The following is a 13003-nucleotide window of genomic DNA, read 5'->3' as shown; positions in this document are numbered from 1 at the left end:
CTCCTCCCTGACTTGCTATCATAAAATCCAGGTGGCACAGTGGTTAGCACTGCTGCCTCACAGTGCCAGGGACCCAGTTCAATTCCCGGCTTGGGTCACTGTCTGTGTGGAGTTTGCACATTCTCCCCATATCTGCATGGGTTTCCTCCGGGTGCTCTGGTTTCCTCCCACAGTCCGAAAGACGTGCTGGTTAGATGCATTGGCCGTGCTAAATTCTCCCTCAGTGTACCCGAACAGGCGCCGGAATGTGGCGACCAAGGAATTTTCACAGTAACTTCATTGCAGTGTTAATGTAAGCCTACTTGTGACATTAATAAATAAAGTTTAAAAATTACAGTGCAGAAGGAGATCATTCGGCCCATCGAGCCTGCACCAATAACAATCCCATCCAGGCCCCAGCCCCATAACCCCATGTATTTACCCTGCTAATCCCCTTGACACTGAGGGGCAATTTAGCATGACCAATCCAGCTAACCTGCACATCTTTGGACTGTGGGAGGAAACCGGAGCACCTGGAGGAAACCCAGAGAGACACGGGGAGAATGTGCAGACTCTGCACAGACAGTGACCCGAGGCCGGAATCTAAATTGAATCCCTGGCGCTGTGAGGCAAACACAGTAAGAAGTTTAACAACACCAGGTTAAAGTCCAACAGGTTTATTTGGTAGCAAAAGCCACACAAGCTTTCGGAGCTCCAAGCCCCTTCTTCAGGTGAGTGGGAATTCTGTTCACAACAGGGCATATAAAGACACACCGGTACACACTGTGCACAAAATATCCTTTTGTTCCAGAGCCCCAAAGAAAGCTGTGCTGAAAATCTCCCTAAATTACAGTCAAGTGAAACTCCAGAATATTCATCCTTCCTCACAAACTCCGCTGCTTAACCCTGGCCTGCTGCTGTCAAGGGAAGAAGGATTGGCATCGGATTTATGTCGTATCTCCAACTTCCTCAAAACAAACCCAAGGTACAGCCAAATAATGGCTTTTGACCTCCTGTTGCTCAGGTACAAATGACAGAGAGTTTGTGCACAGCAAGATGCCACAAACAGCAGTGGGAATCCTATCTGTGTTTGTTTTAAATATGACTGAGGAAGAGTAGGAATGGTGTCCAGTGCACTGGATGGCTCAGAATCCGGCCATGAAGGTTTAATGTGGGACGCAGCAGATAGACGGGATGTCAGTTCCATCCATTATTCTGATGACAACACAGCATTCCCTCAGCTCAGGCACTGCAAATCAATTAAATCCATCAACTCTCCCAGCAGTTTATCCCAATCGAAAATCTAGGTTTTTATGATTTGATGTTTCTCCTGTGGTCAGCTGAAGTTTTTGTGGTTTGGTTCTCACACAGACTGGTAACTGTCATACCCTGATCGTGTGACAGATTATATACTTCACCCTGACTTTATGTTCAAATGCTCCCATCCACTTCCAGAAATATAAAAGCTGAAGTGCTTATCCTGTTGTTCAAAACGGACTTTCATAGAATCATAGAATCCCTACAGTGCAGAAGAGGCCATTCAGCCCATCGAGTCCGTACCGACTCTCTGACAGAGCACCTTACCCAGACCCTCTCCCCCGCCCTATCCCCATAACCTCACACACTTCCCATGGTTAATCCATCTAACCTGCACAACTTTGGACACTAAGGGGCAATTTAGCATGGCCAATCACCTAACCTGCACAACTTTGGACACTAAGGGGCAATTTAGCACGGCCAATCCACCTAACCTGCACGACTTTGGACACTAAGGGGCAATTTAGCATGGCCAATCACCTAACCTGCACATCTTTGGGCACTAAGGGGCAAATTAGCATGGCCAATCCACCTAACCCGCACAATTGGGGGAATCTGTGGGAAGGCAAAGGGACATCTGGTAAGTGGGAGACTTTCAAAAGTGTGTTAACCAGGGTTCAGGGTAAGCACATTCCTTTTAGAGTGAAGTGCAAGGCTGGTGAAGTAAGGAATCCTGGATGACTCGGGATATTGAGGCCCTGGTCAAGAAGAAGAAGGAGACACATGGCATGCATAGGCAGCTGGGTTCAAGTGGATCCCTTGAAGAGTATAGAGGGTGTAGAAGTAGAGTTAAGAGAGAAATCAGGAGGGCAAAAAGGGGACACGAGATTGCTTTGGCAGATAAGGCAAAGGAGAATCCAAAGCGATTCTACAAATACATAAAGGGCAAAGGAGTAACTAGGGAGAGAGTAGGGCCTCTTGAGGATCAACAAGGTCACCAATGTGCAGATCCATAAGAGATGGGTGAGATCCTAAGTGAATACGTCTCATCAGTATTTACTGTTGAGAAAGGCATGGATGTTGGGGAAATTGGGGAAATAAATAGTGATGTCTTGGGGAGTGTACATATAACAGTGAAGGAGGTACTGGAAGTCTTAAAGTGGCGGTAATTCATTCCACATGCTTGTACGCTTTGGACCATCACTTGATTCAATCGCCACTAACGAACAGCGCTCTCTGGATTCCTTCAGTTTGACTGGATGCCTCTCACTGCAAAGCATGATGCTTGGACCAAGAGTGTCTCTTTCTCCACTCGGTTAATAGAATGGAGAGGGACACACGCAATGGGGAAGACCGCTAAACTGAGTATTATTGATAAAGGAGACACAATGTCAAACCTTGCATTCATCAGGACAAACACAGGAATACCAAATTTCAAAGGAAGCAACAGAGGGGATCTCATAGAAATTTATAAAATTCTAACAGGATTAGCCGGGGTAGCTTCAGAAAGAATGTTCCCAAGGGAGTCCAGAACTAGTGGTCATCGTTTGAGGATAAGGAGTAAACCTTTTAGGACTGAGGTGAGGAGAAATTTCTTCACCCAGAAGGTGGCGACTGTGTGGAATTCACTACCACAGAATGTAGTTGACGCCACAATGTTGTGTGATTTCAAGAAGAAATTAGATATAGCTCTTGGGGCTAAAGGGATCAAAGGATATGGGAAGAAGGGGGGAATCAGGATATTGAATTCAATGATCAGCCATGATCAAAATGAATGGCGGTGCAGGCCCAAAGGGCCAAATGGCCTACTCCTGCTTCTAGTTTCAATGTTTCATTGGTGCTGCATGAGAATAGAGTGCTGAGTAGAGGTGTTGCCATGCCATGCCATGCCAGGCACCTGGGAACAGTCAACTGCCAAGCTTTTGTTTAAATTCAAAGCGGGCAAGTCGACTCTGACTGGTCAGGGCCCCGGGGGGAAGGAACTAGGGAATGGCTGCTCCCAAGCTTCTGTTTAGTTCTAAAAGGGGGAATGTTCTATGACTGATGGATCATATAAAACAGCGTGTCCCTTCATCTGTTCACAACAGACAATGCGCTGACTGTACCCAACCAGGCCGTGCTCGCTAAACCCAGAACATAATCTGCAACATTTGGTGTGATTCGTGATGAGGTAAAACTTTCGGAACAATTCCAATTGTGCTAAGAATTACACCAACAACTAGTTTATGATTGTCAGTTGGGCTCACTGTGTCGCTCACTAATGTGGGCTCGAAGCCAGATATATTCAGGGCCCTGTCATTTTCAAACAAAAACATGCCCATGCTTTGTGCCTCTTTGAATTAAACAAAAGCTTGGGGGGCAGCCATTCCCTAATTCATTCACCATGGCAATGTCTTGACCAGAATCAGAGGCAATGCTATATATTTAGAAGGGTTTCATAGTTGCTTTAAGAACTGATCACATGATTTTATGGCGATGTTATTCGGGTGTTTGCAGAGGCTGTTTCACTTTGTACCTTGTATAGAGAGCAGCTCTTCAATAAATCTGTTGTTGTTACTTTCAATCTCCGTGTGCAAACCACATTCTTTACTTTTTGTGTAAAACCCACAACCCCCTAACATAGTTAAGACATTACTTCCCTGGTTTGAATTTAAACTAAAGCTTGGCAGTTAGCTATTCCCAGGTGCATTCTGCATGGTGACACCTCGACCAATCAGAGTCCTCCTGCCAACCAATCAGCACCCTCTTCTCTTTTTTCTCTTTGAAATTTGGCATTCTTGCATCTGTCCTGCTGAGTGCAAGATGAAAAGATTTGACAGCATGACTCTTTTCTCAGGAACACTCAAGTTTTTTTTAAGTTTAACTTAAGTTTATTTATTAGTGTCAAAAATAAGCTTACATTAACACTGTAATGAAGTTACTGTGAAAATCTCCTCGTCACCACACTCCAGCGCCGGTTCGGATATGCTGAGGGAGAATGGCGGCACAGTGGTTAGCACTACACCTTACAACGCCATGGACCTGGGTTCAAATCCCAGCTTGGGTCACTGTCTGTGTGGAGTTTGCACATTCTCCCCATGTCTGCGTGGGTAACTTCCAGGTGCTCCCACAGTCTGAAAGACGTGCTGGTTAGGTGCATTGGCTGTGCTAAATTCTCCCTCAGTGTACCCGAACAGGCGCCGGAGTGTGGCAACTAGGGGATTTTCACGGTAACTTCATTGCAGTGTTAATGTAAGCCTACTTGTGACACTAATAAGTAAGATGACACCAGATTAAAATCCAGCAGGTTTATTTGGAATCACGAGCTTTTGGAATGCTGCTCCTTCATCAGGTGAATGATGAAGGAGCGGCGCTCCGAAAGCTCGTGATTCCAAATAAACCTGCTGGATTTTAACCTGGTGTTGTGAGACTTCTTACTGTGCTTATCCCTGTCCAATGCCAGCATCTACACATCATGACTGATAAATAAACTTAAACCTTTTTAACTTTCTTTACCATCAACCTGTACTGTCCCTTCAGGAAGAGTTTTAACAACATCAGGTTAAAGTCCAACAGGTTTATTTGGTAGCAAATGCCATTTGCATTTATCATTTACCATTTGCCATTTACCAAATATGGCATTTGCTACCTAATAAACCAGTTGGACTTTAACCTGGTGTTGTTAAAACTCTACTGTGTTTACCCCAGTCCAACGCCGGCATCTCCACATCATGACTGTCCCTTCAGGTACAGGAATGATAATTCCTTTTATAAAACAGAAAAAGCATAACACAGCGGATCTCCTTATTTCTCTCACAATAACTGAGAAAACTGCCCCTCTGCACCTGAAATTTTGTGTAGGTTCCAAAAGAGAATGTAAAAGAGAGGGTCTACTTTATCTCGTATTAACTGATATTTTCCTGGCACTGGCTTTTGATTGCATGTGTTCTGGTGTCATTTGTAGCCCACATGTGTTTTTCCTTCCATTCTGGAGGTCACCGCTATCACTGCTATCTGAAGCACCGGCTACAACAGATGTCATCACATTGAACTCCTGTCAAACAGTGCGTGCTTAATGCTGCTATAAATAGGGCCGAAGTGCCTTTCGCATGACCTGCCCGCCCGACCAGGACACAATCTCGCATGAGGTCACCCCAGCTGAAGAAGGCACTTACCTCAGAAAGAGCTCCCTGTGCCAGCTGCTGCGTTGGCAAGGCTGGTTTCCCGCCATCTGCAAGGTCCGCAGGCACTGGCGGAGGCGAAGCCTCGGGTTGGACGTCTGCCGAGGTGCCCGAGGGCCAGAGGGCAGGTTCTGGCATCATACCCAAACCGCAGAGAGGACTACCAACATCCTCCCGAACCCCTCCTCCAGACACGTCCACAGAACGTACGCCAAGCCTTAAAGATTGGTCTCCGACGCTGGATTCTCCTACTCCAGGGCTTTGCAGCATGCTGTTGGTTACATCATGGTCAAATGCACCCTGAATTTCCGAATGGACACCAGGCATTGCAATGTCCATCTCAGGGGGGGACCTTCCCCCATTTCGGAGATCCTCAGATACTGTGCCTTCTTTATGGTCACATCCCAGTATCACATCCATTAAGTATGGCGCACTAACACTCTCGGCCAAACGGGCCCCCTGTCGGCTAGCGCCATCCCCGGAGCTAGCCGCCTCGTTAGTCTCCGCGAGCTGAGGTAATTGTGGCTGCCTGTGCATCTCAGGTTCCTGAATAGTTTCAAAGAACATATCTTTCATAGAGAAATACGTATCCTTGGCAGGGCTTTGGGGACAGGAATACACCGGCTCTTGATCCGACTTTGTGCCATTCGTGAATGTGTGCACTTCCAGTCCTGCATCCTTGGGTGATTGGCAACTTAATGGCGTTGGGTCCTTTTCCGTCCTGGGAAGCACAGCTTCTGGACTTGAGGGCACCACTGGATGTTGCCTCAGTCCTGAAGTCACTGATGATACCTGCTCATCAATATCCATGTAATCCCCAGACCTAACGAGTTGGGGATCTGGAAGGCACTGCGGTAAACTGCCAGGGTCCTTGTTCCTATCAATTCCGTGTGGCGCACTTTCATCGCCCTGCGAGCGTTCCTCGGCTTTTCCCGCCAACTGCGCCCCCTCTTCCGAAAGCTTCCGCTTCTTCTTGCTCGCCGCAAACGCCTTGCCGACGGCCTGCGACTTGACGAGCTCGGTCGTTTGGTAGAGATAGTCGATGAACGAGATGCCGTTCTCCACCAACTCCTCCAGTGAATTATTCACTGGCGCTTTCCCATCTTTAACCGCGGCAAGTTGGGTCCCTTGGGGATCCGTCAAGTAGCCGTTCTGAACCTCGGTGGTCGGAGCAGCCGTTATATCAGCGCCTGGCAGAGCTCCTGTGTTCTTGTGCGTCACCACCTCGGGATCAGAGACGCGCGCTTTGACCACATCATCTCTGCCGGTCAAAGAGTTGGAGTTTGCGTTGGCCTCGCTCTGTGACTTGCGTTTCCGCTGGGTCCGCTCTGGACTCACCGTCCTCAGGAAATCTTGGCGTCGGACGTTGGCCGCGTGCGCCACGTTCTCCTTCCCCCGAATCCGCGTCTCATCCAGCTCCCGCCTTTTAGTCTGCGCCTTCTGCTTGAGCCGGGCAAACCATCGCTGGTGAATCTTGTATTCGTTCATCGTGCCAACCTCCAGGGTGCCAGAGCAGGACACAATCCCCTTGTTGTTCCTGGCGGAAGCTTGGTAAATGGCCGCATCATCTTCCGTACATCTGTGGGCATAAAGGATTCCTGGTTACAAGCGTAGAAACATAGAGGATAGGAGCAGGCGGAGGCCATTTGGCCTTTCAAGCCTGCTCTGCCATTCATCACGATCATGGCTGATCGTCCAACTCAATAGCCTAATCCCGCTTTCTCCCCATAACCTTTGATCCCATTCGCCCCAAGTGCCTTATCCAGCCGCCTCTTGAATACATTCAATGTTTTGGCATCAGCTACTTCCTGTGGTAATGAATTCCACAGGCTCACCACTCTTTGGGTGAAGAAATGTCTCCTCATCTCCGTCCTAAATGGTCTACCCTGAATCCTCAGACTGTGACCCCTGGTTCTGGACTGCCCACCATCGGGAACATCCTCTCTGCATCTACTCTGTCTAGACCTGTTAGAATTTTATAAGTCTCTATGAGATCCCCCTTCATTCGTCTGAACTCCAGCGAAAACAATCCTAACCGAGTCAATCTCTCCTCATAGATCAGTCCCGCCATCCCCGGAATCAGCCTGGTAAACCTTCGCTGCACTCCCTCGAGAGCAAGATTTGCGAATCTCTGAAGTCAGTTGAGAAAACGTTCATTGCACTGAGATACAGATATTGAAATGTGCACCAATGTGGGGCAATAACAGATGAAAGGAGGATTAAGGGGCTGGTCACCCTATGGGTGGCTCAATGAGGAAACACAGGAACAGCCATTCGGCCCCTCCAGCCTGTTCTGTTAATCAGTCATACATCAACTCCATCGAGCTACTTTTGTTCATTAATACCCTTGACAATTCCAACTGTCCTACACCCTTAACACCATGTGGAGGGAGAGAGTTCCACATTTTCATAAAACTATATTCCTACAGTGCAGAAGGAGGCCATTCGGCCCATCGAGTCTGCACCGACCACAATCCCACCTAGGCCCTATCCCCGTAACCCCATATATTTACCCTGCTAATCTCTCTAACCCACGCATCCTGGAACACAAGGGGTCATTTAGCATGGCCAATCAACCTAACCCGCACATCTTTCGGACTGTGGGAGGAAACCGGAGCACCCGGAGGAAACCCACGCAGACACAGGGAGAATGTGCAGACTCGACACAGACAGTGACCCAAGCCAGGAATTGAACCCGGGTCCCTGGTGATGTGAGGCAGCGTTGCTAACCACTGTGCCACCGTGCCGCCCACTATCTTCTATGTGCTATAGTGTACAATCTCACACCAGCGTTAAGGTTGTGCATTTATTCTGAACTCTCCGAACAAAGGAAGTTCATAGAATCCCTACAGTGCAGAAGGAGGCCATTCAGCCCATCAACTCTGCACTGACTCTCTCTGACGGAGCATCTTACCCAGGTCCACCCCCCTGCCCTATCCCTACAACCCCACACATTTACCATGGCTAATTCATCCATATTACATATCTTGGGGCACTAAGGGGCAATTTAGCATGGCCAATCCACCTAACCCGCACACCTTTGGATGTTTCTCTCTATCTAGGCCTCTAATCATCCTGAACACCTCAATTAGACCAACCCTTCATCTACCATATTCGAGGGAATTCGCAGCTAGTCCATCCTCCTCTGTGGCCAGTACATTTGCCCTTGAGGATCGGTTTAGCTCGGTTGGTAGGACAGCTGGTTAATGATGCAGAGCGGCGCCAACAGTGTGGGTACAATTCCTGTGCCGGCTGAGGTTACTCATCCTTCTCAACATTGCCCCTCACCTTGAGGTGTGGTGACCCTCCTCAAAGGGGAAAGCAGCCTATGGTCATCTGAGACTATGGTGACTTAACATTTTTTTACTTTTCCTCAGTTACGGAACCCGGAACTGAACATAATACTGTAAATAGCTTCAATCCATGATGTGGAGATGCCGGCGTTGGACTGGGGTGGGCACAGTAAGATGTCTCACAACACCAGGTTAAAGTCTGACAGGTTTATTTGGGAGCACGAGCTTTTGGAGCACTCCGAAAGCTCGTGCTATCAAATAAACCTGTTGGACTTTAACCTGGTGTTGTGAGACTTCTGACCTAGCTTCAATCCAGGAAGCTGCCGGAGGTCTGGGTGGAAACCACTTGCTTATCTTCAAGATTAATGTAAGATTTGGGGTTACCTAATGGAGGCCTTTAAGATAACGAGAGAGAGTTGGAAAGGCAGAACAGTCCACTTTCATTCGATCGCACTTGGAGCACTGAGCACAGTTCTGTCCTCCACATAATCCAAAGAGCAAAGACATTGGAGAAGGCACAAGAACGATTTACAAAGATGACACTGGAACTGAGGGGTTAGAATTATTCGGAAGGACCGAACAGGCTGAGGCTCTTTTCCTCAAAGAAGAGGCTTTAAAGATAAGATAATCACCAATAAATCCAATAGGGAATTCAGGAGAAACCTCTTTAGGCAACCAGTGATTGGAATGTGGAACTCGCTACCACAGGGTGAATAGCATTGATGCATTCAAGGGAAGCTAAATGAGTAGATGGGGGGGCAGAAAGGAATAGAAAAATACATTGATGGAGTTAGATTAGAAGGACGGGGGTGGCACAATGGTTAGCGCTGCTGCCTCACAGCAACAGGGACCCGGGTTCAATTCCCGGCCTTGGGTTACTGTCTGTGTGGAGCTTGCATGTTCTCCCCGTGTCTGCATGGGTTTCCTCCGGGTGCTCCGGTTTCCTCCCACACTCCAAAGATGTGCGGGTTAGGTGGATTGGCCACAGTAAATGTGGGTTATGTGGGTTATGGGGAAAGCACGGAGGGGTGCATCTGAGTAAGATGCTCTTACTGGATCTTACAGAGGTCTATAAAATGATTAAGGCATAGATCAGCTAGATAGTCAACATCTTTTCCCAAAGGTAGGGGAGTTTAAAACTAGAGGGCATAGGTTTAAGGTGAGAGGGGAGAGATACAAAAGGGTCCAGAAGGGCAATTTTTTCACACAGAGGGTGGTCAGTGTCTGGAACAAGCTGCCAGAGGTAGTATTAGAGACGGGTACAATTTTGTCTTTTAAAAAGCATTTAGACAGTTACATGGGTAAGATGGGTACAGAGGGATATGGGCCAAACGCGGGCAATTGGAACTAGCTTAGTGGTTAAATAAAAGGGTGGCATGGACAAGTTGGACCGAAGGGCATTTTTCCATGCCCTAAACCTCTATGACTCTTGCATCGAGTTGGCACCTGGAGGAAGCCCACGCAGACATGGGAGAACGTGCAGAGTCTACACAGACAGTGACCCAAGCCGGGAATCGAACCCAGGTCCCTGGCGCTGTGAGGCGGAGATGCCGGCGTTGGACTGGGGTAAACACAGTAAGAAGTTTAACAACACCAGGTTAAAGTCCAACAGGTTTATTTGGTAGCAAAAGCCACACAAGCTTTCGAGGCTCTGAGCCCCTTCTTCAGGTGAGCCAATACTCACCTGAAGAAGGGGCTCAGAGCCTCGAAAGCTTGTGTGGCTTTTGCTACCAAATAAACCTGTTGGACTTTAACCTGGTGTTGTTAAACTTCTTGCTGTGAGGCAGCAGTGCTAACCACTGTGCCTCCGTGCCGCCCTGGTGTGGTATGGTTAAAGATAAGAAATAACAGGTGGAATACGACACCGGTCGGGAGTAATCTATCGACCCCTTAACAGTAACTATGGGGCAGAGAATAAATCAGGAGATAATGAAGGCATGTGAAAAAGGCAGTACATTTAATCTTTATGCGGACTGGAAGATCAAATTGGCAGAGGTAGCCATGAGGAAGAATTCATAGAGTGTATTTGGGACCATTTCCTAGAACAATGTGCTGTGGATCCAACCAGGGTCGGGCTATTTTTGATCTGCTAATAATCTTTCTTCTAAGGTCTAATATGTGAAGAGACAGGTTAATTAAACAATGACAGAGTAAAAGACCCCCTCGTGTACAGCGACCATGACATGATAGAATTTAGCATTCAGTTTGAGAATGAGAAACTTGAGTCAGAAGCAACTGTGCTAAACTTAAATGAGGGTAATTATGCAGGGTTGACTGGAGTGGACTGGGAAAGAAGTTTAGCAGAAAAGACGCCTGATCAGCATTGGCAAGCATTCATGGAAATAGTCCATGACTCACAACAAAGATATATCCCAGTGAGGAAGAAGGATTCTCAGAAGGGGATAAATCAACCATGGTTAACCAAGCAAGTTAAGGATCGGATTAAACTGAAAGGAAAAAAAACATCGGCTGAAAATTTACCGGCACACCCGTCCCAATTCCGGGGGCGTGCGAGGCTCAGGCGGGATCGTACGAACCTCGGGCAGACGTGCTGGTAAAATCCCGCCCGTGATGTGGTAAAGATTAGTGGCAAACCAGAGGATTGGAAAAGTTTTAAAAACCAACAAAAGATGACCAAAAATAAAGCGGGAGAGATGAAACTATTAGCGTAACTAGCAAGAAATACAAAAAGGGAGAGTAAGAGCTTCTTTAAATATATAAAAAGAAAGAGAGAGGTCAAAGTAAACCTAAGCCCCTTAGAGGATGAGACTGGGGAAATAATAATGGGGAACCAGGAAATGGCACAGGAGTTAAATAAATCCTTTGCCTCATTCATCATGGTTGAAGGCACTACTAGCATTCCAAATATACTAAATAATCAAGGGGCAAAAGCAGTGTGGGGTGGGGAGCGAATAGATATAACTGTCACTAGGGAAAAAAGTACTCGGGAAAGTAACGGGGCGAAAGGCTGATAAGTCCCCTGGACCCAATGGATTGCATCTTCGGATATTAAAGGAGGTAGCGACAGAGATAGTGGATGCACTATCCAAGAATCCTTAAATTCTGGAAAAGTCCCAGCGGATTGGAATACTGTCAACGTAACATCTTTATTCAAAAAGGAGTGAGACAAAAACAGGTAAACTATGGGTCAATTAGCTTAACATCTGTCATTGGGAAAATGTTCGAGTCCATTATAAAGGATGTAATAACAGAGCATTTAGAAATAGAGAATATAACCAAGCAGAATCAGCATGGTTTCATAAGCAGCAATCATGCCTGACAAATGTATTAGAATTTTTTGAGGTAGTAATGAGCGGGATAGATAAAGGGGAACTGGTAGATGTAATATACTTGGATTTCCAAAAACGTTCAGTGAGGTGCCACACAAAAGGCCACTTAATAAGAGTCCATGGTGTTGTGGGTAGTGTATTAACATGGATAGAGGAATGACTAAATAATACAATACAGAGGGTTGGGGTAAGAAGGGCATTTTAAGGATGGCAGCCGATAACTGATAGAGTGCCAGAGGGACCAGTGCTGGGGCCCCAATTAATTACAATATATATTAATGACTTGGACAAGGGAAGTGAATGTATGACTGCCAAATTTGGAGATGACATAAAAATAGGTGGAAAAGCAAGTGGTGAGGATGAGACGGAGGGCCCAATTTTACCATTGTGATTCTGAGTGCTGAATCTGGCAGTGTTTCAGTTCCGACTTTTAGACCCGTTCTCAGGCACCCCCATACGCAGTCTGCCTGAAAAAACATCAGTGATTCCGAATTGCGCTGCAGAAGTCTGTGGGTGGGGCTTAACGCGCCCGAAATCCCGCAGCTCCGATTGATGCCACGCGCATGTGCAGTAAAAAAAATAGAAAAACGCTCCCCTGCCACATCGCGCCCGGGCTGGATAATGCCTCCCCCTGGCCCCCACAGACATTGCCCCACCCCACAACATAACTGACCCCCTTATCCCCCCACTCCCCCCCCCCTCCGCTACCCAGACTAATTGCGGCCCCCTGCTCCCCTTTCTCCCCACCGATCATATGCAGAGTGGCAGCGGACCCCTCCTTCCCCTCCCCCTCCACCAGAGAGTGATCTGACAGTGATCTGACCCACCTCCCTCCTCCCCCCCCCGCCCCAACGAGAGCGATCTGACCCACCTCCCTCGCACACCACCAGAGAGCCATCTGACCCACCACCCGAAAATGGGTGCAACTTGATGGTAAAATTGGGCCCAGAGTCTCCAGAGGGATAAAGACAGGTTAGTTGGATGGGCAAAAATATGGCAGATGGAATCTAATGTAGGGTGGCAC

General features: G+C 47.5%; 1 protein-coding gene across 2 annotated transcripts in view; it reads right to left on the bottom strand.

The window, feature by feature from the left end:
• Positions 1 to 13003, bottom strand: part of alpk3a (alpha-kinase 3a) — an 86544-nt gene that overhangs the window by 24607 nt on the left and 48934 nt on the right. For both annotated transcript variants that reach the window (XM_078200171.1, XM_078200173.1), the window contains exon 5: positions 5391 to 6975. In XM_078200171.1, coding sequence (XP_078056297.1) covers positions 5391 to 6975 — 1585 coding nt within the window. The remainder of the gene's footprint in view (positions 1 to 5390; positions 6976 to 13003) is intronic.

This window comes from Mustelus asterias, chromosome 29 (genome assembly GCF_964213995.1).
Source record: "Mustelus asterias chromosome 29, sMusAst1.hap1.1, whole genome shotgun sequence".
Lineage (NCBI taxonomy): Eukaryota > Metazoa > Chordata > Chondrichthyes > Carcharhiniformes > Triakidae > Mustelus > Mustelus asterias.
This window is presented reverse-complemented; position numbering and strand designations above follow the sequence as displayed.